This window comes from Ixodes scapularis, unplaced genomic scaffold (genome assembly GCF_016920785.2).
Source record: "Ixodes scapularis isolate PalLabHiFi unplaced genomic scaffold, ASM1692078v2 PGA_scaffold1__304_contigs__length_218370807, whole genome shotgun sequence".
NCBI lineage: Eukaryota > Metazoa > Arthropoda > Arachnida > Ixodida > Ixodidae > Ixodes > Ixodes scapularis.
In genome coordinates this window covers 85,705,582-85,732,016 of record NW_024609846.1, presented here as the reverse complement: position 1 = coordinate 85,732,016, position 26,435 = coordinate 85,705,582, and the positions used below count along the sequence as shown (strand labels likewise).

The following is a 26,435-nucleotide window of genomic DNA, read 5'->3' as shown; positions in this document are numbered from 1 at the left end:
AAAGACAGCATAGCATCAAGGAAGTTTTCTGTGAAATGGGAAGCGAAAGAATTTTCTCCCACTGACATTGATTGTTGCTATCGACCGCAAGGAGGCTCGGTGCCTCAGGAGCCACTGGTGTATTTTAGCCGGTATTTTTCACCTCAGTTCTTTACAGATTTTGCTAAATTTACAAACATGTATGCGCTCCAGAGAGATGGTACTGAACTTGGAACCACCAAAGAAGAAATCAAGGTGTTCTTTAGAATGCTCATGCTCATGGGGGTTTTGAAATTCCCAAGAGTGCGGATGTGCTGGACAACTGCCACAAGAAGTCCGGTAATTGCTGAGGCAATGGGCGCGTTCAGTAGCGCCTCCCTTGCCTCCGAACGGAGTGCCTCGAGTCGGAGTCATCGGAGCGCCTACTGAACGGCAAAAAAACCCGCGGCTCCAAACCTGCTTCTACGCAACTTCCGCTTCCTCCCCTGCGCCAGACGGTCTCCGAATAAACTGGAAGCAGACTATGGCGAGCACGATCGCTTTTATTTGTCGCCGGTATTGAAGAAGTCTTTACAAGAGCGTTGAAGAAAAAGCGGGTGATTGTACACATCAGCGCTGCTGTTCGAAGCGATGCAACGCGATCGAGCCTTTCGCTTGGCGGTGCAAAGGCAGCTACTGTTATAAAAGCCGACAAAGAACGTCGTCAGTACACGGAAAATACAGAGCTCAGCGAATCTACCCCGCCGGTTGCGATACTTTTATATGGCCATAAGTTTGTTCTGCCCTTCGTTACGAACTTCCTATAGAATGTATTCGTATACACACGGGAAGTTCGGCCGCGCTCGGCGATCAAGGTTTTGTCGGCCGAAGCGAGCCTCAGCCAACGTGCACCCCGATTTAGCTACGCAAACAAAACATTAATCGGTATCATGCTCTGCGTGAGTGTCCAACCGGCTTCCAAAGTCGCGTTCATACCCTGTTTTGCTCTGTTGAGCGCAGACAGGACTATCGTCAATATTACCAAGTTTCCGAGCAACGGTGATCAAGACACGGCGTCAAATGAACGTTTGCGTTGTTTATTAGCATATTCATACCAAACAAAATATGGTCCAATGCATTTTCCGAAAGAGCCTTACCTGAAAAAGATATTCGAACGCGTTATTCGTCTTACCTTGAGTACTTTTCATTAACAAAAGCGAGCAAACCGCGCACCCGCGACAGAAGCGAAGCAGCTTATCCCGCCATATTGTTTGTTTTTCCTCTTTTAGCGCCGGAAATCGTCACCAGTCAGGAAATGACGTCATTTTAGCTCCTTTGACTCTACGTGCACCGTCTCCGGACTCGGTGCTTCGGAGCTTGACTCCGAAGCCCCGGAGTTACGTGCACCGGAAGTGACTTTTGGCCGTCCAGTGGAAGGAGTCAGTGACTCCTTGACTCCGGGGCCGCTACTGAACGCGCCCAATGAGTGCGAAAAGATTTTTCAAGATCTGAGCCGCCTTACACATCTCGGACTCTAATGCTCCGCGAGATCCAAACAGCCAGGACAAGTTTTGGAAGCTTCGTCCCGTCATTGAAGCAATCAGGCAGCGATGTTTGCTGCTGGAGCCTCTCGAGCATAACAGCGTGGACGAACAGATGATTGCATTTACCGGTCGCGTCGCAGCGAAGCAGTTCGTCAAAGGAAAACCAAACCCAGAATGGGGTCAAGGTGTTTGTCCACTGGTGTGAGCGCGCTGCATTCCTACCTCGGACTTGGTGGCTCCGTTGTAATGCGACTTGTCCAGACAATGCCGCAAGGAAAAGATCTAAAGTGCTTTATGGACAACTACTTCTCATCAGTGAAGCTTTTTCTTGAACTGAAGGAGATAGGGATTTTGGCCAGCGGCACGATTAGAGCGCGAACCGCTTGCTTGGATGCCAGCTGAAGACCGAAAAACAGATGAAGAAAGAAGGTAGAGGATGCACTGATCAGTTTCTGAGGAAGGAAACACTGTGCTGGTCTGTTAGCAAGACAATGGCGTGGTCAACATGGCCTCAACGAATATGGGAACCGGAAACGCCGGCAAGGTGGAGCGAGTCCAAAAAAACACGCACATTGACGTAGACTACCCTGATGTAATCCCTCCGTACAACAAGTACATGCGAGGAGTCGTCAAACTTGACTTCGTGATGTCGTTCTACCCCATGCGGACGAAAACGAAGAAGTGGACCGTAAGAGTAATATCTCACTTCGCGTCTTTCTCTTTGGCAAACAGTTGGCTGGACTATGTAAAAGACGCGGATAAGGAAAGGCTGCTCAAAAAGAACACTATGGAGATGCTGGCATTCCAGACAGATGCCGCCCATAGCCTAATAACATGCAACAAGACAGCCCAAAACAAGCGCGGTCGGCCAAGTAATGAAAGTCCCCAGCCGGTGGCAAAGAAGGCTCACAACGCCGAGCCACTACCCACGAACACAGTCCGGTACGACGGCTGCTATCACTGGCCAGAACATGTGAGCATGCCGTTTGCCCAACGGTGCAGACGAGAAGATTGCAGCTCAAAAAGCCGAATTCGCTGAAAGAAGTGCGGCATTTTCCTTTGTTTGTCGGCGCAGAAGAACTGCTTCTTCCTATTTCATACGAAGTAGGTGTTGTATTTCAATTTTATCATGAAAGTTTCACCACACTAGCTAGGTGGCATCACGAACTGCCACAGATCCATCGTAGCTATAGGCGGCGCTAATGTTCACCCATCGGGCCAGTGCGCCCAGGTGGATTTCCCCCGGGGCGGTTGGCCCCCGGTTTGTTAAACCATGAATGAGTACGTATTTGGACCTTGAACCTGCTCGACGTGTCGTCTCTTCCGGGCCGTTCCCGCCCTTGGGCCCGCCGGTGCTCGCCTCCCCGCTTTGGCATGTGAGACTTCGTCTTTGCAGCAGGCCGCCTCGGCCCTGCCTCTTTTTCTTTTTTTAATTTTATTGGGCTCTCCGAATCACAACAGTAGGCTGGCAGATCCAGGCAGATCTATAGGGTCGAGGTTCCTAGACGAAACACCCTTCTCTTTAATTTCTCTCACAAGAATGTGTCAAGAAAATGTGTAGTAAGCTGTTTGAAATATCTGAAATAATTTTCCTGCTTGGAGTGCAATGTGCACAATTGTGGACGCAATAAAAACATAAAAAAAACGAAATAAAAATTATTTTGACACTACGTTTAGTTTTTAGGTTGTTTTTCTTCTTCTTTTTTTTTTTTTTTTGCTTCTATAAATAAGTTTAAATTATTTTTCCAGTAAAAATTGTTAATTCGCGCCTGAAGGGGCTAGTCCATCATTCCAACATATAGAATTTCGAAAAAAATTCAGCCCCACTCCTTAGAGATCCAGAGGTAGCACCACACATTTCAACAATTCGTTAAATTTAATGCAACTCGAAAATGAAAGATCAGCCGCACATTTTTTTTTTCCTTTCGTAGGATTTATTGCAGCCATAATGTTTTGCTTCAAGAGTGTGTTGTATCAGTCGGTTGATTATTTACTTGTTCTAATTACCTGGACAAGATAGGTTGTATTTCTGTTCGCCCCTTGCCCGGAGAAGCAGTCTTGTTGCAATATTTTGATTGCCATTATTTTCAATCTATACTTCGTTTCACCATAACTTGGCAAAGGGCAACCGCCACAGCCCCCTCGAGCCAATCAGAGAGACGAAGTGAAGGTATACGACAAGTCTCTGCAGAAGGAGAGCACTCTAATGACGTGTTGACACATGCCTCTCCCCAACGTGCATATTGGCTCACTTGGGAGGCTGGGACTGTAGTCTTGGACGTCTGCCAAATTGTGATGAAACAAAGTACAGTAGTTACTGTGCCAATTACCCAAGGCTTTCACACTTAGGGCATTTGTTTGACAAGAATGGTACGTCAGCAGTCGCTGTGAACTCGGCTCAGCGTCTATTGGACTCGAATGCTGCATTAGCGTTCGACGTGAACGGGCCCATTAACATGATTTAAGCCGCGCAAAAATGGCGGCAGTCAATGTTGCTTGATGGGGTTTTGCAAAGGGTTTGTTGTGTCATATGCAGGCACGTAGCCAGGGGGGAGGCCCATGGGGCCCAGGCCCCCCCCCCCCCCCCCCCCCTTCGAAATCTTCCATTTTGCTGGGACCTCCTCTCCCCTCCCCCTCATACAGCATTTTGTCAAGGGCGGGCCCCCCCCCCCCCCCCCCCCCCCGGAACAAAATCCTGGCTACGTGCCTGCTCATATGTATATGAAATGACCTGCTATACAAGAATGCATCAACACATACTATTAAACTAGGTGCTCAGAGGTGTGTTTGTCATCATAATTAACAAGCTACAAAAATGATTATTTCTTACGAGTGTAATATTTATTTTCAGTAGCTGGGCCCGTTTTGTGCTCATTAATACCAATGTGCTATATGATGTTATTATCATGTGGGCAGTTTTAAGTAGCCTCTCTGCAATGCCTAGAAAGGTCCATGAAGGTATAAAGGAATAAATCACATTTTAACATCTCTCAAGTTTGTTTTCGGCTGCACCAAATGTTTGGGAGAGTTGGAAGAAGTGTAGCCCCATGCAGCAAGTTTGCCAGTCTGGATTGTTTCTTTAATATTGGGGGTTCAAAGATGCAAGTGTCCTCAAAAGCTCCACCGCATGCAGTGAACACAATAGACCCTTTCCGAAATGCAGTGCCATCTGGTGGTTTGTAAAGCAGTTTAGGTTTTGCGATATCAATGGCGGAAATGAACTTGTATCGGCACCGTCAGTTTCGCGAGTCAACAGCACGGGAGGAATTGTTCAGTAAGTTCTTTCTGGATCACTTTCAGTTCGGCGGTGACCAAGAACCTGCATTCAGAACAAAGCTACAACCCACTCAGATGCCTCGAGAAAATTCTATACACCAACGTGCTTTAAAGGGACCATGAAGGCAATTTAATTTTTTTTTAAAAAAGGTGTTTTCCGAAGCATTGGGGTCCTTGGCATGCCACACAATTTTTTCTAGAACGTTGTGACTCTTATTTTTGTACCTGCAAATAAATTTGCGAAACCGAAACAAACATTCCGAGTTCTTCCCTTTTTCGCCTCTGGAAAGAGAAGTGACGTCAGGGAGCACCGTCGGGATCGGTACGATTTAGTGCACACTCAGTGTGGTTCCCGTGGTTCGCTCTAGTGCACGGCGGTCTGTGAAGAAAACCTGGAAGAAATGGACGACAACGCCGCGCTCGCAAACAAGTTTGAGGTCCCTTTCAGCGACCTCACGCCGACTGAACGGGAGAGGCTGATAAGGACGCAGAACTCTGGATTGGCGCTTTACGAGGGCGCCCTAGACCTACCACCAACTCCTCGGTCGCCGCCTCCAGAGCGACTCCCCGCCCCACTTTTACCCAGACTCAGGCTGACGTGAAGGTGCTGCTCAAAGTCTTCTGGTCGGAAATGCAACGAACAAATCCTGACACCGCTGTCCACACCTCTACGCAAGATGACGGCGCGCAACCAAATGCTGCGCATTGCTGCATCGGTCGGCAGTTTATGCAAACTAACGTCGCCAGATCGACCGCACGTCTTTAGCCGACCTTTCGCGCAACCTACTACTGCGCATAAACGCGGCATGATTGGTGAGAACACAGTTCGCAAAGCGAACACGAGACGACGCACGAAACCAAAACCAAAAGTCCGCCGCCCCCGACGCTCGTACCTTTTTCTTTTTTTGTCATGTTTGCTCGATGCTTTTTACGCGCCCGAGGTAGCAGTGCGGGATGCGTTCAACCAGTGACAAACGAAGGGATCGCTTCAGATTATGATTTTTATACTCGGTATGAAACGTATTAATTCCCAACTACAACTTCAAAAGATTATCCAACGTTCAAATAAAATTTTTTCATCACATCTCACCACCGAAATCGAAACCAAGAGCGCGTCTATCGTTTGAACCAATCGCCAGACGAGGTGCCCGTTGTCGTCACGCTTCGGCGCACTTTAGTTCACCTTTCTGCCGCCGCCTCGGTGGGGTCTCAGGCATCGTTCCCGGCGCTATTATTACCGCGCCTGTTTGCTCGATTGGTGCGGCACCCAAACTTCTGTTTGGGCTAGAACTTGGTCAACAGTATCTGAGACATGCCTGCCATCCATTTCAACCGTCGAATAAAACTTCGAAACTGCCTTCATGGTCCCTTTAAAGCAGATTGTGTGCCGCACACAGATTGACTGAATCTGAGTTATTAGAAATAAACGCTTACGTAGCTCTTGTGTTCCGTTCCTACGTCGCGTCGTATACTGACCCCCCGAATGTACAGGCCTCGCAAGATCCGCTTAGGAGCATCTTCAACGTCTCCTTTTATCAGTCACTAGAAGGCCGCCATTGGTATGGCGCAGATGCCGTTCCACTGATGATGATAGTGATCAAAGTGGCCAGACTGAATTTCGGAAATAGTCTATTCTTGGTGTGTAGACCCTGCAGGCGTAAAGAATGAAGTCTGAATATGATGCATACTTGGTTAGTATATCAAATAGGTTTATTTCCGCTTGATTACATAATTATTGATTCTTATTCAACGGTTTCTTAACCCTTTCCTCCTCATAACGAGTGTCCCTCGTGCCACCCCTTACGGACCACAAAGCTTGATCACTAGTGACCTGCGTTTTGGTTTAGGCCAACGAAATTTCGTTGTAGTATCCTTAAGGATACTACAACAAAATTTCGACGCTCGTTTTTTGGTGGATAATACAACGAAATTTCGGCGCTCATTTTTTGGTCTATATGAGTTCAAAGGAGCAGTATTACATCGAACATACCAATACCTTGTTAAAAAAGTCTCGAAAAGGAATTTTAAAACGAATTAAACGATTAGCAAAGAGCACCTGGTGGATGTCGCTAACGCCTCGCTTGTAATCCCCGTCTAGGGACCTTGACAGCTAGTGACGGTGAGTGTCTCGCCTCCGGCCACGACGAGAGAAGAGGGGAAGGAGGAACTCCCCTCTTCCCGAGAATGCCTTTTGTGCGTCGCAGAAGTCGCTATTGTCCCCCTACAAGATTATAGAAGATTAACCCGTCACTCAAAATTCGTACAAAAGCAGCCGCTTCGGTGGCTGGAACGACTAGGCCATCCTCTCGACGTCAGCCTCGCCGTAGCTTTGCTCGTCCCGAGACGACCTACGTCACGATTGCGTTGGATGTCACGTGGTCTCAGCTGGGCCTTCTCCGAGCGCTTGCCAGAGTGGGCCGTTTATAACGAAAAATACAGCCACCAGGCTCAAAATACAAACGAGTGGTTGTCATTTACGGATATTGTGGATCATATTCAACCTATTTTTGAGCACGACGGGAATGTTTCAAATTTCGTTGAAGCATCCCTTTGAGTACATGCAGCTATTTTTTTTTCCTTTTTTTTTCATTTTGCAAGACATGCCGCATTATCAATTAAAACTTCAAGAAACGAGAGCCACTTACTCGTCCCGCCATAGAACGTCGAGTAGACCTGTGCGCCGCCGCGCCGCGCCGCCTGTCTTGCTCTCGCCGCCCTGCGCCGCCGCCGCACAATAAATCCGGCGCGCCGCCGGCGCCGCCATCTTTTTTTTTTTTTTGGTTGGGGGGCATACCTCGGCAAACCTCACTCATGAGGGCCCTCACTCACCCTCACTCACCCTCATCTTCACAGGTGAGGTGAGGGTGAGTGAGTTTCTGAACCAGGAAAATTCATGAGTGTGAGGGTGAGTGAGGGCCGTGAGGGCCGTGAGGGCTGTGAGGGCCGTGAGGGCCGTGAGGGCTGTGAGGGCGATGAGGGCCGTGAGGGCGGTGAGGGCCGTGAGGGCGGTGAGGGCCGTGAGGGCCGTGAGGGCCGTGAGGGCGGTGAGGGCCGTGAGGGCGGTGAGGGCCGTGAGGGCGGTGAGGGCCGTGAGGGCCGTGAGGGCCGTGAGGGCGGTGAGGGCCGTGAGGGCGGTGAGGGCCGTGAGGGCCGTGAGGGTGGTGAGGGCCGTGAGGGCCATGCAACTCGGAGCAATTCGAATGCGTTTGAAGCGGCTGCATTCAATCAGGGACGCAAAATTTTCACGTGATACCTCGTGCCGGTGATGATGACACCGAAAGACTTGGTTCTGGTTTGAAATCGATCGTTTTTTTTGGAAATAAACTGTTTCAGAAAGGTGCGTTAGTATTCTTAACGAGATTTAAATGCATAAAAACACGTTTATAACGCGTAATTGTGTCTAAATAGGGCAAGAAAAATAAAATTTTATGACGACGATGGCAAATTGCAGCAATTCGTTGCTGCGTGTGATCGCGGGCGGCCCGTGTTGCTGGTCTTGCGAAGTAAAGTTTCTGGGCGAAATTGCCCCATCTGAAGCTGGCCTGAGTGGCGTGAGGGCCATCAGTGCGTGAGGGGCGTGAGGGGTGTGAGGGCCGCAAGGGCGGTGAGGCGCGTGAGGGCGGTGAGTGGCGTGAGGGCGGTGAGTGGCGTGAGGGCGGTGAGTGGCGTGAGGGCCGTGAGGGTGGTGAGGGCCGTGAGGGCGGTGAGGGCCGTGAGGGCGGTGAGGGCGGTGAGTGGCGCGAGGGCTATGAGTGCGTGAGGGCCGTGAGGGCGGTGAGGGCCGTGAGGGCCGTGAGGGCGGTGAGGGCGGTGAGGGCCGTGAGGGCGGTGAGGGCCGTGAGGGCAGTGAGGGCCGTGAGGGCGGTGAGGGCCGTGAGGGCGGTGAGGGCCGTGAGGGCGGTGAGTGGCGTGAGGGCCATGAGTGAGTGAGGGGAGTGAGTGAGGGGCGTGACGGCCGTGAGGGCCGGGAGGGCCGTGAGGGCCGTGAGGGCGGTGAGTGCGTGAGGGCCGTGAGGTTCAGTGAGGGTGAGTGAAGGGCTGAAGGTGAGTGTGACTGTGAGGGTGAGGGTGAGTGAGGGGCTGAAGGTGAGTGTAGCTGTGAGGGTGAGGGTGAGTGAGGGGCTTAGGTAAGTGTGGCTGTGAGGGTGAGGGTGAGTGAGGGCGACCTAAAATGCCGACCTCTGTTGGGGGGGGGGGGGGTATTGGTGTTTTTTTTTCTCCTGCTGCTGTATGAGTTTTACCTACTATATTATGCATAAAAAATTAATCGATTTTTTGGCCTTGCATTTTTACTCCTATAAATATATCAATAAATGTAGAAGTTCCATAAAAAACGGAGACACGGAACGATAAAAAAAAAAAACGGACAAAACAACAAGTCTCAAACATCGTTTGTAGTTTATTTGAAAAAAGAACGTTCTTACATATACCTCAAAACCCTCACCACCAGAAAAGAAACAGCTCCTCTTCACTAGGTCACCGAGAGCAGACGCTCAGACAGAACGCATATGATTCATGATTCAGACATATCTAAATGATTCACACCAACCAGCCACCCTGATGACCTCGCTTGAGGGCTGACCAGCCACATGCGATAGCAGGCAACTCCAGCTCCAGCACAGCCCTAACAATTCTTAGAAACCAGACACAAAAAACGCTTCATATACAGGGTGTCACAAAAGAAAATTTACACGGTCTTTTTTACCGCAAAAATAAACTAGGCATCGCCGAACACTCATTCTCCGCCCAAAGGTAGCGCCAGAGGTCACAATCATATGCCAAAGTTTCAGCCCGATTCGATAACTTAATCAAAAGTTATAAGTGATTTTCTGAACATTTCAATGGGAAAATGGCAGCCGACGGAGTTTTCACACACATGTGGCTCTATGGCACCAGAAACCGAAAACGGTCAAAAATGGGCTCCATTTTCCCGTTGAAATATTCAGAAAATCACTTATAACTTTTGATTAAGTTATCAGATCGGACTGAAACTTTGGCATCTGGTTGTGACCTCTAGCGCTACCTTTGGGCGGAGGATGAGCGTTCGGCGATGACAAGTTTATTTCTGCGGTAAAAAAGACCGTATAAATTTTCTTTTGTGACACCCTGTGACATACTGTCCAATGCCAGGGACGGTCTGCTAACTCAATTACCAGAGGTCAAAATACGCATGGTCTCCCTCAGAACTCTCCTGCCATTGCTGATTGTTGGGCGAGTTGGTATTGTGCGTGAGAAAACATGATTGCGCTTTAAGACATAGACGGAGGAAGAACACCACAGAGCGCTTACTTTCAACTGATTTAATCCAAGAGCCTCAGCGTAGATACACACTGCGTCACCGCACCACATCTCAGCCAATCCGTGGCCCCGCCGCGGACCGCAAATACACTATCTCTTTTTCTGCAAAGTCAATTGAAACCACGCATGACTGCAAGTGCAAATCATTATTTGCTTCTTCCACTGTTCTCGCTAGGCACAAAGATAAGACTGTTAGAGAGATAATTGAGGGCGGACGCCATCAATAGTTCCGGCACGTGTTGTGCACGTGTTTTTTTCTGGCACCCCTGAGGACCACCCGAAAAGGAGGTTAACCTTTCTAATTTGTGCTGAGCTTTGAAAACTAAATTTACACCGAACCTCTCTGCCACTGATATAAAGTTATGAGAGATCAAGGTAGTAAGAAAGGCACACACACATTCTTTACAACCAGTTTTTTCCACAGGAGCCGTATTAAACGTATAGTACGTAAGTTGAGCACAACTGTAACATTTCCATCCTGGTGTAATTGTTAAAATGGTTGTAAACGAAAATTGAGCTTGGCAGAAGGTGTTGTCGGTTTTTATCTAGAAATGCCTGACATGAGTGGAGCAACAGTCCATCGTCACTCAAAAACTCTGAGCAAATTATTGAAATATTGAATCCGCATCACGGGAGAAGATGCGATGTGACAACTGTAGACATCAAGGGCTTATGTTACTCTATGGATAAGTCGGAGCTGTTAATAAGGGTCAGGAGGTGGTGTGATGATAATCTAGTGAAGTTGCAGTCTGCCACTGGGATTAATGTAGATAGTTTTATCAGCATTCTGGAGTTTCATTTAGAGTCCACTGCCGTAGACTTTGATGGTTCTCTTTTTATTCAAAAACAGGGTGTGTGTATCGGGTCGTGAATTGCTCCAGTGTTGTCCGAGATTTTTTTTTTTTTTTTTTTTTAACGAGATTTATGTACACATTGACACGGTTGGGCGGTCCTTGTCGATTGGACCGCACAACCCTGCCATCGCAACAGTCGAATTAAGTACTTACAGACCTACTGTTGCACACAGAAAAGGGCCTCTGCTGGAGGTACGGCAAGCAATCAGCCAAGCCTCTGTTGGCAGCTGACAGCTGTCACTTGAAAAAAGTTAAGAGTGGTGTAATTGCGTCTGCGATGGATAATGCCTGTAAAGAATCCCGTATGTTTTGGGTTGGTGAGGCAGTTGAGTTGCAAAAGTTGCGTCGTTTGGAAGCGGGCCATCAATCACCACGATGTAATTGTTAAAGTTGTGCTCAAGGTGCTGAAGGTTTAATCCGGCTCCTGTGGAAAAACCGGTTGTGAAGAATGTTGTGTGTGTGCCAGGCACGTAGCCAGGATTTTTTTTTTTTTCAGGAAGGGTCTGCCCATGACAAAATGCTGTATGAGGGGGAGAGGGGAGAGGAGGTCCCAGCAAAATGTAAGATTTCGGGGGGGGGGGGGGGGGGGGGGGCGGGCCCCATGGGCCGCCCCCCTGGCTACGTGCCCGGTGTGTGCCTTACTAACGTGGAATCTCATAACTTTATATCAGTGGAAAAGAGGTTCGGTGTAAATTTGGTTTTCAAAGCTCAGCAGAAACTAGAAAGGTCAACCCCCTTTCTGGTGGTCTTCAGGGGCGCCAGAAAAAAACATAAGAACCCAGATGTAACTTTTCAGGCAGGAGTGGTGTACGGGACCCTCTCATTTCGTCGAAACTCGCTTCGTGGAATTACGTATCGCAGGCCACTTTTCATGGGCACACGTTTCACGGACACCCGTTTTGTCGACACGGTCATTGCACGCTGTAGGGACATCTCGTCACGCGTGTATCATATTAGTGAGGGTTCTGATGGAGTTGCCTGTTATCGCATGTGGCTGGTCAGTCATCAAGCGGGGTCGTCTGGGTGGGAGGTTGATGGGACCATGATTCATTTGGATCTGTCTGAATGTCCGGCTTTCAGTGACCTACACTCTAAAAAAAGGGTGTATTCGCACACCCTTTGTCCCATATAAGACACCCCAAAACTTCAGACGTCGATCTGACAGTACTAACTTTCACTCGAGGCTTGATAGACGTGTGGTACAACTTAATAGCTAATGTACGTTTTAATGACTACAAAAAAAAAAGTAATATTAATCGGGGTTTTGTTGGCCCTGCTGCAAAACAGTGTTTTCTTTCTGTGGTCTTTGGTACGTACTTTAGCTATTTAATCAGTTATATCGCTCCGTTATCAAGCCCCTTTTAAAATGTGTGGCCGTCTGTGCGCTGTGCGTCAAACTAAAGTTTTGGGGTGCGTTATATCTTATATGGGACAAAAGGGTGTATGGTGATACCCCTTTTTTAAATAGTACTTTTTTGGTAGTGAGGGCCTTGGCGTATATGAGAGCGTTCCTTGTTCAAAGAAACTATACCCGTTTTTTCAAGAAAAAAAGGAAGTTTTGAGCGTTTATTTATTTATTAAAGTACCCTCAGGGCCCGAAGGCATTACAGAGGGGGAGAGCACATACATGAAACAAAGATGTTCGTATGCGCGACGCAAAGTCTTACGAGATTTGGTTGTCGGAGAAAGAAGCGATGATTTTGGCGCTGGAACGTGTACGTCTTGATAACATATAAACGCTTTACACACGCGCCAAATTACAGCCGCCATTGCTGACCTTCTCCTGTCTTACTGAGATACCGAGCAACTGGAACGGTAGTTTACGATCCAATACAGAAGCCGATGCTTTAGAAAAGGACACAGTTGAGTCCAATATGGCAATAACCTGGCCTGCTATGGTAATGATGAAGTGAAATAAACGAACTAAGAGGAAACAAAAACTGAAGGTCAGTTATGGCAGCGTCCATGGACAGCTGCTGCAAAGCGTCTATATAGTAGAATCCCAGCTACATATATCTTAATTCTCCATATAAGGGTGGAAATTAGTAATGGTTCGCAAGGAGTCGGACTCTTTGAGTCCTTGACGTGAAAACGGGTATAAAAGCTGTGTTTGAGACCTGTTGTCTTGTGCGTTATTTTTATCGTTTCGTGTCTCCCGTTACTATGAAAGTTCTTCACCAGCTCGCCTGTGTTTTTAAAGTGTTATAACGGAATGAACGGTTTTGTAGACCGCAAAACGATTTAATGAAAACTTTGTGAAATAATTTGATACAAGAGGGCTATATTCGCGTTCGTTTTCAGGCTTCTTTCAAACGTATTTTATTTTGATGCACACGCCTGGGCTTGTTCCTGTTACATCGTGTCTCTAGGGGTCCTTCTTTCTCGTTTCCACGCTGGGGTCCAGCATCGGGGGTCGAAGTCGAGTCGAGCCCCCATCCGGTCGAGTCGGGGAGGCTCTCCTTACGGGTCTTTGCTGCCAGCGTATTTGCTTACACTCCCGAGCTCACAATCCTTGCGTTCTCGCACATTTTGTTAATGTTGTCATGATCCTCTGTTATGCGTCTAGCCATCGTGGAGGGCGTTGTCGGCGTTATGCGCCTGTAACCGGAGGATCTGCCACGGTGCAAGGCGAGTTGGTTGAAATCGACGCCAATTGCTCCAGGTTGTTCGTAAAAAAAAAAAAAAAAAAAAAAAGAGTTATTGTGCGGCAGCTTGGCGGCAATCCGGTGTGCCTTGCGGGGTAAACCCAGAAATGGTGTAGGTTTGATTGTTCACGTTGGTGATGAAAAGCAGGCCAAGTTTCGAGGTAGGAAGGCCGTTCGTGTACCATATATACCCTGTCCCTGACGCTATATGGAGCTGGTCGATGTTTTGCATCGTAGGAACGCTTCATGCCGTGAAGGTAAGAGAGGTTCGCGTTTGCAGCGTCGCAGTTCGCGCGGACGTCGCCGACCTCGTCGGGAAGCGGGGAATATTCCATTGGTCGACGTGCGACAAAGTTGAACAGGAGTTCGAACGGTGATGTCTGGAGTCCAGCGTACGGCTGCTGGTTCACTTCAAAGCTGGCTGCCTGAAGATAATCGCTTCAATGGGCGATGTCGCTGTTGACGCTTTTTCGCACAGACATGGAAGGATTTTTCCGTTGGCGCGTTCGACAAAGCCGTTAGCTTCGGGAGCGTAAAGTACTGTTAGGGATGTTCTGAATGCGCCTGTCGGCGAAGTACCGCGAAGCCGAACGAGAGGTTAGGACCCTGTCGTTGTCGGTGATGACGGCTTGCGGCGTACCGAATGAGAGTACGAGTTCTATAAATCGAAGGACGTGCTCGGTCGACTTGTTAGGCACGGGGCGTGCGACAAGCGCGTGGTGAGGTGGAACGCGGTGATAAAATACCTGTCGTCGTCGGTCCTCGTCTTGCGGAGGACAAACGAGAATAAACAAGACGCCGAAGTACCTGATTCTTCTAACGGACGCACTCTTCACAGCGAAGGAAATGTATACCTCTCCAGAAAAAAAAAAAATATAAAATAAAAAAATGTAAGCAGTGAGAGAGTGGAGGCGAGCTGGTAATCAATCGACATCTTGTAAACCCTGAAATGGGGAACGATAAAAAAAAAAACGGACGAACACAACAAATCTCAAAAAGATGTTGTTGTGTTCGTCCGTTTTTTTTATCGTTCCCCATCTCAGGGTTTACAAGATGTCGAAAAAAATGTGTTCCTTTTTACGGTATTTGCATGTTGTTTTCCAAATGGCCGAGGCTACATCCACGCGCGGGGACGTAGCCAAGTCGGGAGGAGATAAGGCTCCGTCCACGCACTACGTCACTTATAAGTGATTTTCTGAAATTTTCAGAAAATCACTTATAACTTTTGATTAATTTATCGGATCGGGCTGGAACTTTGGCAACTGGTTGTGACCTCTAGCGCTACCTTTGGGCGGAGAATGAGTGTTCGGCGATGCCTAGTTTATTTTTGCGGTAAAAAAGACCATGTAAATTTTCTTTTGTGACACCCTGTAGAATAAACGAATGTTCTTTTAGGTTGAGACCTGTCGCGCAGAACATTGAATTAAAACCATTATTACAATAAGTATAACCGTGTATTAATAAAACAAAATTGAATTAAATAATACGAACACATTATATTAATGTTTTAAAAACTAGTGATTCTTTTATATTAATTTAGCTCACATTTGCTGCTGGATTTTCTCCGCGCCAATTTTAAATTTTAAATCGTAGCTGTTTTGTGATCTGCGACTCTACACTTGCTTTCGGCGCGAGGAAGTGAGTTTGATGGTGCGGTCATGTACTTAAATAAAAGAAAGAAGTACCTGGAGCCAGAGAATATATCCAGTTTGCCTAGGACGACAGGCTTTGAACCCTAGTTCGGGGAGGTCGTCCACGATAGAGCCATGCGTGCGTCCACTTCTTTTTGAGTACCAATTAAAAAAACAATTAACCGGTTAAAGATCGCGATTGAAGCCTTAATCGATTAATCGGAAGGTTAATCCATAAATTGCCCAGCCCTAATTTTAAGTGTCGGTATAAGAATGTTGAGTGTCGGTTGTCTATAAGAATGTTTTCAGTCCTTAGGATGGCTCGAAAGTCATTCGGGAAAATCGGCGCCAGCATGTCAATCCAAAATTTTCATCATGTATAGGTGAATTTATTTTATTGGTGCATTTTACCTTACGAATTTTTAAGGTGTAGAAAATAAACCGGGCCCCTTTGCGTAATTATCCTCCGTGGATAACGGCGGGGGTGTAGGTCTAATTTTTTTACAGGAATTGAGCGCCTTAAAATTTCGCAAGGGAAAGTGCTCCATAAAAATACGCCTTTGGTAAAGGTTTGAGATTACTATGTGGAGGCACCGAGTTTTCCAGATAATTTTAGAGCGAGCACGAGGATAGAAAGCACGCTAGGCGAGGGTTGGATGGAAGTATCGTGCTCGCATCTGAATGAGCCACCGCGTGCGTAATTGCGCATCTGTGTAATTAAGACATGCGGGTGTTCGTGTACGGTGAAAAGCTGTTTTCGTGTTTCTCAACTTGGTTAAAAGTTATTAAAATTTCAGGTTTTCCAATCTTTTGCAACTGTCTCAATTCCATTGTCAAAGTCCTGACCCATAAAAAAATTAATTACAATAATAATAATTTCAGTGAGCTCCGATTTGAATATTCTCATTTTCATTTCGTCACTCAACGGATGCTGTGATATATAATTATATTGTTGCTGTTGGTCAAGACGTCATACTACTTTTCGGTCTTGCTCGAGAAGTTTTACGGGCGACGGGAGTGATCAAAAGCGTCATTGCAGTCGGCATTTCACGAATGGCCAAACGTCAGCTATGATGTCTTTAGTTGAATCACTTTTTCTTTCATTGGCGCGCAAGAGGGATGTCAGGCTGTTGACTGACGGTGTCGGTTTAAGAATGAAGCGATTCCACGATTCCACTGTGCTTTTTACAACCAGCATTAACCTTGTCGTTCGCAACTGATAAGTATCAGGACTATATCTACCCAAGACGTCACGGTGGGGCAAATCCTGGCCGTGACGTAACGTAGAAGACCCGAGAGCACCACCGAAACATCTCCAATAGACGCTTTGCAGCAGCTGTGCATGGGCGCCGCCATAACCGACCTTCAGTTTTTGTTTCCTCTTATTACATTTACTTCATTTCATCATAACCACAGCAGGGCAGGTTATTGCTATTTTAGGTTGTACTGCGTCCTTCTCCCCAGCATTGGCTTCTGTGGAGGCTTGTCAACGCTCGCTCCAGTGGCTCGGCATATGGAAAAGACAAGAGAAGGTCAGCAATGCCGGCTGTAATTTTGCGCGTGTGTAAAGCGTCTATAAAGCCCCTTGATAAAATTCGCGCTGTGCGTTTCTTCCAAGTACCAACACAACGAAGGTAGTGCGAATGCGCGAAACGCGTGCCACGAGCGCGCACTCCGCCGCCGTTCGCTCAGGCTGCTGTTTCAGGGCTGCGCGGTCATTTCCTTCCAAAGGTCGTGATACGGACCTCGCGCAGTCACGCATTTGGCGCTACTTGTAGGACAAACATATCAAATGGCTTTAATCTCAACGCCAATGACGACGCAAACTGACGAGACGGGGAGTGAAGTGGCAAAGAGTAAAAAGGAACACGCTCACTCAAGAGAATTTTTTAGATTTACTGTAGATTTACATTTACAACAGGATAATTCTTACTACAATTAATTATTCTAAAAATTGCCTGTCTGTAGAAAAGTTTACTGTACAGAAGTTCCTAATGGACCAACAGAGCTTTCAGTTTGACTGATAGAATTTTCTAACGGTTCAAGAGAAGTCTCTATAGGACCGATAACCATATCTATTGGACCACTAGAAATCTCAATACGACCAATAAACGTTTATATTGTGTAAATAGAAATATCTACTTGTCCAAGAAAATGCTCTATCGATCCATTATAAATTTCTATCGGTCCAATATTAATATTTATCGGTCTATTATAAATATCTATTGGTCACATAGAAATTTGTAATGGTCATATAAAAATCTGTTGGAATTTTTGCTAAGGTGCGAAGGCACAGTGACGCAGCACTTCAGCGTGCAAGCTTTGATCACGCCGCGAGTGCGGCAAAACTTCCTTTCTAGTTGTGCGCTCTCCTTATGGCGCTGCGGTTTCGCAAAAAATTCAACCAAAAGGCAAGTATCACAGCTTACAGAGGGGTTTCAAAAATTCTTCGGCGAATGACGAGGAACGAATAGAAAACGTGTCTTCAGCCAACACCACCAACACCACTGCCGCCAGCCTCTGCAACGCTCGCAAAAAACGCGATTTCGGCAAGATGGCCGTCCGGTGGCCGCGTTTACTGTGGTGCCCGCACTCGCGGAGCGGGCAAGTCGTTAAAAATACATGAAAGCTTTTGTCAAAATACCTATCTCATTAATTTATAATCTAAAACTATTCAGTCTAGAAAATTAAGTTTCAAGGCAATATTGTTTTTCTTGACATCTGGCCATCTGGCTCTCAACGCCAAGAGTAGCGGCGGATCGATGTCTCGGCTGGCAACAAAGTTCTTGCCGATGCGGGCGTTGTTGCTTGTTGGAGCAGTTGCCCGTTTCCCTGCTCGGCGAAGCTGGCGCTTCCCGGATATCTGTTCCAAGTGTAAAGTTTCGTGACCAGCGATCCTTCGGAACATCGTTCACGATGAGGAATAGCCCCACGTAACATTGTCTCGTGATCCATTTCCGTCGCCAAGTCTCTTTAGCCCCCCCGGGACGAGACGTCGCTTTTGCGCGATTTGCACACGGTTTAGTTCATCGCCTTGACGTCCAGGAAACAAGGTGAGCAGTTGCCAAATCTAATTGTCGGGACGGACCTTACGACTCAACTGTGTCTCGTGTTTCATTTCCACCTTACCCACGGTCTGCGCTTTTCTCTTTAGAATCCAAAACGTACTGTGACACGAGCGAGTTGACTCGCTTCAAAGCTGCTTTATTGGTCTCTGTCGAGTGACAGCGCACTTTACCAGTCGCAAACCTTCACAGCTGCCTATTCGGGCCCCTTGTCTTTTCGAGTATGGCGGAGCGTTCGTGGCGATCGTCGGTTGACGGGCCCCTGGAAAAACGGCGAAAAAAATCGGGGCCGTTTCTGACTGGCTGCGTTGTCCAAACTCAGCGTTCCTTGCAGGGCATTGCACAATGGGAGCTCCGGCGTTCATGAAAGAGTTTCGGGACCTGATCAACATGCCCGCCGACGGAGGATTTTTCGGAAGTAGCCTGACACGACAGGGAAACTGCGAGAGCTGCCTCACAAAGTTTGGCCTCCTGAAGAGAAGGGTAAGTGGCTTTTGGCCCTGTGTGGAGCGGACAGGGATAGCGGGGCGATTGACGGGGCAGCCTTGCTGCCGCGACTGTTCCGCTTCGTCGGCGTCGGGTGGTTTATTTTTGGCGAATACTGCAGAGATACCGGCGTACCTTGAGGAAGGCTACACGCGTCATAAGAGCGAAAGAAATAGGGGGAGGGGGGAGGGAGGGAGGAGAGAGAGAGAGGGAGATACTGGACTTGCCTCAGACACGCAGTGTGGCTGATAACGGGATGCCTTGGATGCTCAGATTTTTTATTTGATTCTTCTCACATGATTGATACCAGCATTCCAAGTACAAATGTGCTGCAGTTTGCACAGATGCCCAGTTTTGTCGATCTTGTCGGCATTCCTGCGGTTGGATCTTTCCAAGCATTGTAGGCTTGGAGCTGCGGCTGTTTAGTGCGTGGTGTGCGGCGCTCTTGAAGCCACTGGTTCGACTGCAAGGCTTTGTTCAGTGTCCTGTGAGAATGTGCGCGGGGGGATACATACGTTTGCCACCCGAGAGATGGAAAGGGACACTGGCAACTAGAAAGCAGTGGCAAAGCCAGAAATGTTTTTCAGGGGATGTTTTCTTTAGGTGGTGCAGTTCGATGTAAACAGAAATAAAGGAAGTGTGTACGAGCAAGATCCTACAGAAACAGTTTCACCTCTTGTTCTCACTCCCTACACAACCCCATACTTTCAATGGCTAAGCAAACACATTAGCGAATGAATGTCCAAAAAGCACACATACATAAATAAGAGGCATATGTAAAGGTTTTGCTCTTGTCAACAAGTGTGAGCGACCGGATAGCTTTGGGCGATGTAGCTTTTGTAGCTGAGGCGCCTGGTGACGAAGGAGGTTCTGATTATAGCCTTCACTTCATTTGGAAAGTGATCATACATCAAATGTGCCTGTACCCTCCATGAAATGAAGGCCAACAGAAAACCAATTTACAGAGTAGCGTGTTATTCGCCGAGACGCGACAGTGAGTAAAATGGCGGTCCACACCATGCCGCAGATTGGATCCGCAATAATGCGGGAGGTGGAACCTGCTTTTTCTGGGGCACCTGGTAACTGCTTTCCACTCTGCACATGACATGCGGTCCTTGTGATTTCTCCTGTTCGTATCTTGGCATGTGTCAGTCGTAAAAATAGGAGAGGCAGAGCTCGCATACTTTTCGCTCTCTCTTGCAACTCTGTTCACTCATAAGCTGACTGTATGGTGCAAGCTACATGCTCACTTTGACCAGTTGTATGTTTATCTTTTGCCATGTAATCACTCTCCCGCCCCGTACACCCACGCGCAGACCCTCAAATGACGGGCACCGCACCGTCATCTTAGGGGCCTCCATGGAGAGGTCACCTTCACCTTCGGCTTTCGAGGTCACTCACGAGCATGCATGCGTACGTATCTGGGCACCTGCTTCAGCAAGTTCCAGCGAGCTTTTGGAGGGGACCCTGGCACTAATCCGGGCGAGCTTAGCAACAGCTCAAGGTTCAAGTGCTTCTCCCCGTCTCCAGGAACCACAACATTTTTTGGTGTCAATCTCTGACCATGGAAGAATTTCGTTTCTTTTTCAGACTTGAGAGGATAATGGCCGGGATAATCTTTATGCACTTGGATGCCTCCTTGTGTGCTTATTCCTATTCTTGCAAGCAAAATGAACAGAACAACATAGTATCCAATTTTTTTGTCTTGATAATGCAGTGTCCCGGGAGAAACATTGAATGCCGTAAGACAAAACTGACTGATTGGATAGCGAAGGGAGGGGAGGCAAGCAAAAGGTTTGGGAGGTTGTTCTGATGTGGGAACACCCCCATGGCTATGCTCTGCTAGGAAGGTTTCGTGTTTGAGACGGCTAGCGCTCTAAGTAGCTGTTTAATTTCAACCTGTCTGGAGTGCTGTCTCGCATCACTCCTGAGGAGCATTCAAGTGCAGTCTGCTGACACTCCACGCATGCTCTCAATCACCGTCCAAAAGGGTTAGCCGAGTGCAAGTCGTCTGCTTCTTTTGCAGGAGTTGCAGGAATGTCAGAAAGACGTTGAGCTCTGATTTGCTCTGATTGAAGGATAGTGGGTAGACCTCAAAGCAAGCTGCCTTGAGGTCTACCCATTATCCGTCATTCAGAACCAATCGGATCTCGGCGTCCTGACATCACCACAACCCCTGCAAGGGAAGCAGATGAACTTGCACTCTGCATAGACGTTAGGCAAGTGGTGCATTGCAAGTGGCAATTTAGAGGCCAAGATGTTCAACCCCAGTAAGACTGTTAATCCAACACGTGTTTGTAAAGTGGGAGCAAAGAAAACACCACGGGAGCCGTGGAGCAACAGGCACACTCTGTGTACAGTGTATGCACGCAGTCTCTTTACTCTTGCTGATGCGGTACACTTTCAAGGTTATTTAGCAAAACAAATTTTTAAAAAATGTGTGAAAAAAATTAGCAAAGAATGTCCCCAAGAGACATGCACAGTCCCAAACCTGGATAGTTCATTAAGGGAAAAAAATTATATATAACCTAGCATGCTGGGTGTTACCTCATCAGAGCAAGTTAAAAAAAAATAGAGCACACAAAAAAACAGCATCCAAAGGAAAACATGTGCGACAGACAAGTGCTCACTCATAGGGTGTCCGAATATTCGAAATTTCGAATATGAATCGGATATTTTTTTTATTTGAAGTGTATTCGATTCGAAAATTGCATATTAGAAAGTTCCCGAATATTGGGCCATGGCTGAATATTTGGGAAAAACGGTGAATATTCGCACAAACTGCGAATATTCGTGCAAGTAACGAATAATCTGCCTGCCACGCATTCCCCTATGAATATGTTCATTCACTGATAAATGCGTATGATGCGTGCGTTATCGGCCCGATCTGTTTCTATTTGTCCAATGATGGCAAGACAGGATAGTTTCGGTTTCTTTTTCACCAAGCCCTCTCTCGCGTGGTACTTTTATACATGGTATCTAGCGACCAGGAATCCTCAGGGAAATTATAATTACCAGGAAAAATTAGGGAATTGTCAGGTATATTTTCAAAAATTGAGCCCAGTCAGGGTAAATGACCCAGAAACGCCATAGAGTGCCCTGAGCAAAGACTTTTCGTGCTACTCGATGCAAAGAGAACAGCCGACAAATCCAATCCAAGCCTTGGATTGGGTTGGATTGAGGGCATGACACTAGGCTAGATCCAGTTTGAGCTACTAGATTTAGTAACAAATGAAAAATCTGCAGACCCCAATCCAATCGCATCCTTAAGCTGAAAGTATCCGAAAGTGTGCATCTGGCGGCCATGCTGCCAGTCGGTTATTGACGTGTGTGGTTGAGCGTCGTGTTTTCATCGTGTTTTCATCGTGTTTCCGGAAGTGGCCTCTTCACTGACAATGTTGGCGGCAAGAAAAAGCTCATTTAATCCGGACTGGACGAACCCGAATATTTCGGAATATGCAAGTTGGATTAAGCCCGTGCCAAATGATACTCACAGTGCTCAGTGCCTTTTGTTGTAATTGTCTTTTATATTTAACCACCTCTACAGTGGTCAGGGAATTTCACCTGAAATTGTCAGGGAAAACTTGGAAAAGTCAGGCAATTTCAAAATAATAATTTGCTAGACAGCCTGTTTATAGCAATATATGGTATAATACCTGTTCTATAAATTGATACATTAGGATAAACCTATCTCGAGAGTGTTATCTAATATAAATGTTTGAAAACTAAAAACAGAAAAAGCTAGATGCGAGCAGAACATTGCATCGCCATCAACAAAAACTCCGGCCGCTCCCGCGCAGCCAAAATGTAAACCACGCTAGCTACGCCGCTGCGCAACTCTATCGGTGCTGATACCGAAGTGGCTGATACCGTCCTTGCTTGAGCGTGTTCTCCGAGAATGGCATCAACTGTGGATGATGAGTCACCGAGCAAGCAGGAAAAGAAAGCTGGAAAAAATGAGACACAAAGCCATGACATCGTTTTCCCCGCTAAGTTTAGCGGGAAAACTGAATTAATGTTGAGGTTACACGACGTCAATTTCCCCGCTAAATTTTGTTGTAAAATTTCCCCACTAACTTTAGCGGGGAAATGTCCCATAATGCAACTTGCGCGGTTGAGCCGAAGCCGATGCCGCTCAACTACGAAACGGGCGCCTAAGAGCTGCGCTCTAAAAGTCTTCTTTGGCGGAACTACAGAAGGCCCTTGTCGTCGACAGCTTGGCGCAAGTAGTGCAAGCATGTTCTTCAAACGCCGACGGGAACAACCACAACTCTTCAAAATTACATAAAACAGCACCCTTTGTTGATGAAAAAGTACAAAAAAGATGTAGCGTACAGGCCGTCGAATGGATGATACACATCAACAGAGAAAGCAGCCCTTGTCACAGAAGAAAGAAAACACACTTCATCAGTGAGTAGCACAGATGGTCGCCTTAGATCTCCAGTTTTACAGCTTTGTTGAAGACTGGGGGGGTTCAAGGCACTCATGAAAAGAGCCATACCGGGCTACAGTCTGCCATCTCTAAAAACATTGTTGCGCGTGCTCATCCCGTGCCTGTTTGACGACACAAGAGCGAAGGTACGGTCCGAGCTGCGAAAGGCACTTGATGACGAAACAAGCACTCGCACTTCTACGCGTGATATCTGGACCTCGCATACCAACGAGGGCTTTTTAAGCCTTACGTGTCGTTTTCTCACGGTGAAATTCGAGATGAAAAGGTTCACTTTGAACACGCGACATATGCCGGAGAGTCACACGGCAGTGAACATTGCTGCTTCATTGGAGCAACTATGCTCCGACTGGGAGATACCGACTGACTGCGTGGAGTATGTCGCGACGGACAACGGCCGCAATATCCGAGCGGCTGCCAGGAGGCTTCCGTGATTCGAGCGAGCTTTTTTCGCAGACACAGTGCAGCTGGCGATCAGCGATGCGAGGACGTGTATCCCGCTTATCAACAAACTGTGAAACGAGGTGAGATCGATTGTAGGACATTACAAGCATAGCCCTAGTGCACGGAAACCACAGGACGATCTGGAGACGCAGCTGAAGAGAGGCGTGCTCCATGTTATGCAGGATGTTGACACAAGATGGAATAGTCAGTACCTCATGCTCTCAAGGCTCCTCCAACTCAAGGAAACCATCACTTTTGAGCTTGCCACTTCGGACTTTACCAAAGATTGCTTTAACTCTGCTGAGTGGAGAGATGCAGTGGATTTTGTGGAGGCATTGAAGCCCTTGTTTGATGCAACTGTGATCACAAGTGCTGAAAAGTACCCCTCATTGTTATGTCAAATTTCAATTATTTTTGAATGCTGCATTGTTTTGGAGGTTGCAAAGGTAACTCCAGGTTTGCTGTTAATCTGAAAAAATGTATCAAGACTCGCTTTGCGGAGCGTGACTTCGATGAAGTGGCCAGCCATATTCCTTGACTCTCGTTTTAAAGCCACAGTTCATCAGGCATCTGGCCATACGATCTGGCAGAAAGACCTTGTGACAAGGGAGCTCCAGACATTTTGTTGTGGAACCGAGTGGGGACACTGCCGTGCCAACGTCGTCTTTGGGTCTACTGGTGGTATCCAGTGTATGGAACGCTTTTGACCATCTGGTGATGAACAAGGAGAAGACTCAGTTGGCATCTGCTCCAGAGAGAGAAGTCACAGAATACGCCAAAAAGTCTCTTCTCGACAGGGGCAAGGATCCCTGTGAGTGGTGGCAGTGCATTGGCCTCTTCGAGTACCCACATTTACGCAAACTCGCTCAGAAGTACTGGGCCATCCCCGCTACTTCAATCTCAAATGAAAGGGTCTTTTTTACTGGCGAAAGTGTTGTCACAACGCATAGGGAGTGCTTGCTTTCTTACATGTCGAGTAGTTGATTTTCCTACATTATAATTTGTAATAAGTGCCTTACTAGAAGTATGTTTAGTCTGCTGCAGCCCAGTAAAATGCTGTTCTATTGATCTAGTTTATATAAGTAATAAAACCTGCTGTTACCTCTTGTTTTGCAGCTTTTTTGTTTCTAGACATATTCAATATTCAAAGTAATTTTCTTGCCTTATTCGTATTGGATTTGTGTAAGGAAATTTCAATATTCGCACACCCCTAATGACTGAACTTTGATTTTTGCATTTTGTAAGCCGGAAGAGCCGCAACCCAGTCTGCTTGTGCAAAAGTCAGTCTCATCAAGGAGCAGAAAGTCCCTTTGTTGAGCGTACATAAATAAAAAAATAAAAAAAAGAACATTGTAGAGCTCTATTACACATGTTCTGGCTGAAGATAAAGTCTACACTCAGCGTCGGTCAAAACGATAGAAGGATGAAATAATGTTCTTCGTGAGCAAACACTTGTTTGTCATATATTTGTTCTTTTGGTGCCTGTATCTTCTGTATGCTCTGTTTTTGTAAGGAATTAATAAGAATAACCTAGTTTTCAACACTTTTAGAGCGAGGTAGAAATGTGATTATTTGGTTTACTAGTAGTATTCTATGCAAAAAGGCAATATCGAAGATATTTGCATAAAAAGGGGAGAGGAAATAGGGATATTAATTTCTGCTGAAATATGCTTAAAAACATTCTGACTATTGCTAAGGGGTGGCACCTGAAATGCTGGGGAGGGGTGCCTTCAAACGGCTCTCTAAACACCGCACTCTTTTGCATGCATGTGAGGGTATTGGTGGTGTCTGATACACTCTTGTTGGCTGTCATTCTGCCGTCGCAAATATAGTTTATTTACAGTCATGTTTCATTATTGTGATCTTTATTAATGTGCACACCCCTCTACATAAACAAAATTTTAAGGGACAGATATATTCCCATTCAGTTCCGTTTTGTCAACATGGAAGTCCCAGTCCCGACTGCGGACTGCTTGTGTTTTGTGTTGTTGATATGGCACCAAAGTTTTCCGTGTACTCCTTTCTTTATATTGCGCCGGTGGGGCACAGTGCTGGCGGCGCTGCATCCCCCAAAGTGTGTTTCATTCAAACTTTGACGAGAATGCCGAAGAATGAACTACAAAGCAAGAAATGGGGACATAATGAGACATGCCCTGCCTTTCTAAGCATGTCAATTCCTATTGGCGAGGAGATAGAACCATTGGGGGAACTCCGTCCAACTTGTTTTCCCAGAGCTCTGTTCTTACCCAACATAAGGCCTGCAGATTGGATTCTTAAATGGCGGCTTCCTCGATCGAGCGCGGGACACAGATCGGCCACGAGTGCTGCTTGAACTTTCGACTGGGTGCTTTGCTGATAAAACATGAGCCACAACCGAACGCAGACGCAGCAATCGGCTATGTCAGTCAAGCACTGCGTCAGAAACGCACAAAAATAATTTGTGTAGTTGTCCTTGTAGGTTTAGTTCTTATCTTAGCTGGTAGGGGTGCTGCGGAGGGCGGTTTAGTTCTTATCTTAGCTGCTAGGGGTGCTGCGGAGGGCGGTTTCATGAAATGCCTTGTTCCTTTCGGTAAGTCATGTTCTGCCGTGTTGACAAACAGCGTTTGCCACTTTCTCTATCCGTTTACACGCAGACGCTTAGCTAATGGTGTCATTTTCGGTGTTGGTGAAACGCTGAAGCATGTGGGTTGGCTTCGTCGACGACAGAGCTCAGTAAGGGCAATCGGAGATGTATTTGGGCCGCATAAATCCAAGCTTATCCTGATGTGTTTTCTTTTGGAGCCA

The 26,435-nt window shown here is 47.0% G+C and overlaps 1 protein-coding gene and 1 pseudogene across 2 annotated transcripts in view; both read left to right on the top strand.

The window, feature by feature from the left end:
- The first annotated feature begins 1,766 nt into the window (after window positions 1-1,766).
- Window positions 1,767-2,610, top strand: LOC115333089 (annotated as a pseudogene).
- A 15,338-nt stretch (window positions 2,611-17,948) lies between these two features.
- The window catches only part of LOC8053056 (E3 ubiquitin-protein ligase RNF34), a 38,064-nt gene continuing 29,577 nt past the window's right edge, over window positions 17,949-26,435 (top strand). The window contains exons 1-2 of one of the 2 annotated variants that reach the window (XM_029995629.3): window positions 17,949-18,259; window positions 18,606-18,754. In XM_029995629.3, the coding sequence (XP_029851489.2) occupies window positions 18,617-18,754 (138 nt within the window). In that variant the 5' untranslated portion in view covers window positions 17,949-18,259; window positions 18,606-18,616. Of the gene's footprint in view, window positions 18,260-18,593; window positions 18,755-26,435 lie in introns of both variants that reach the window. The other variant, XM_029995630.3, reaches the window with a different exon arrangement.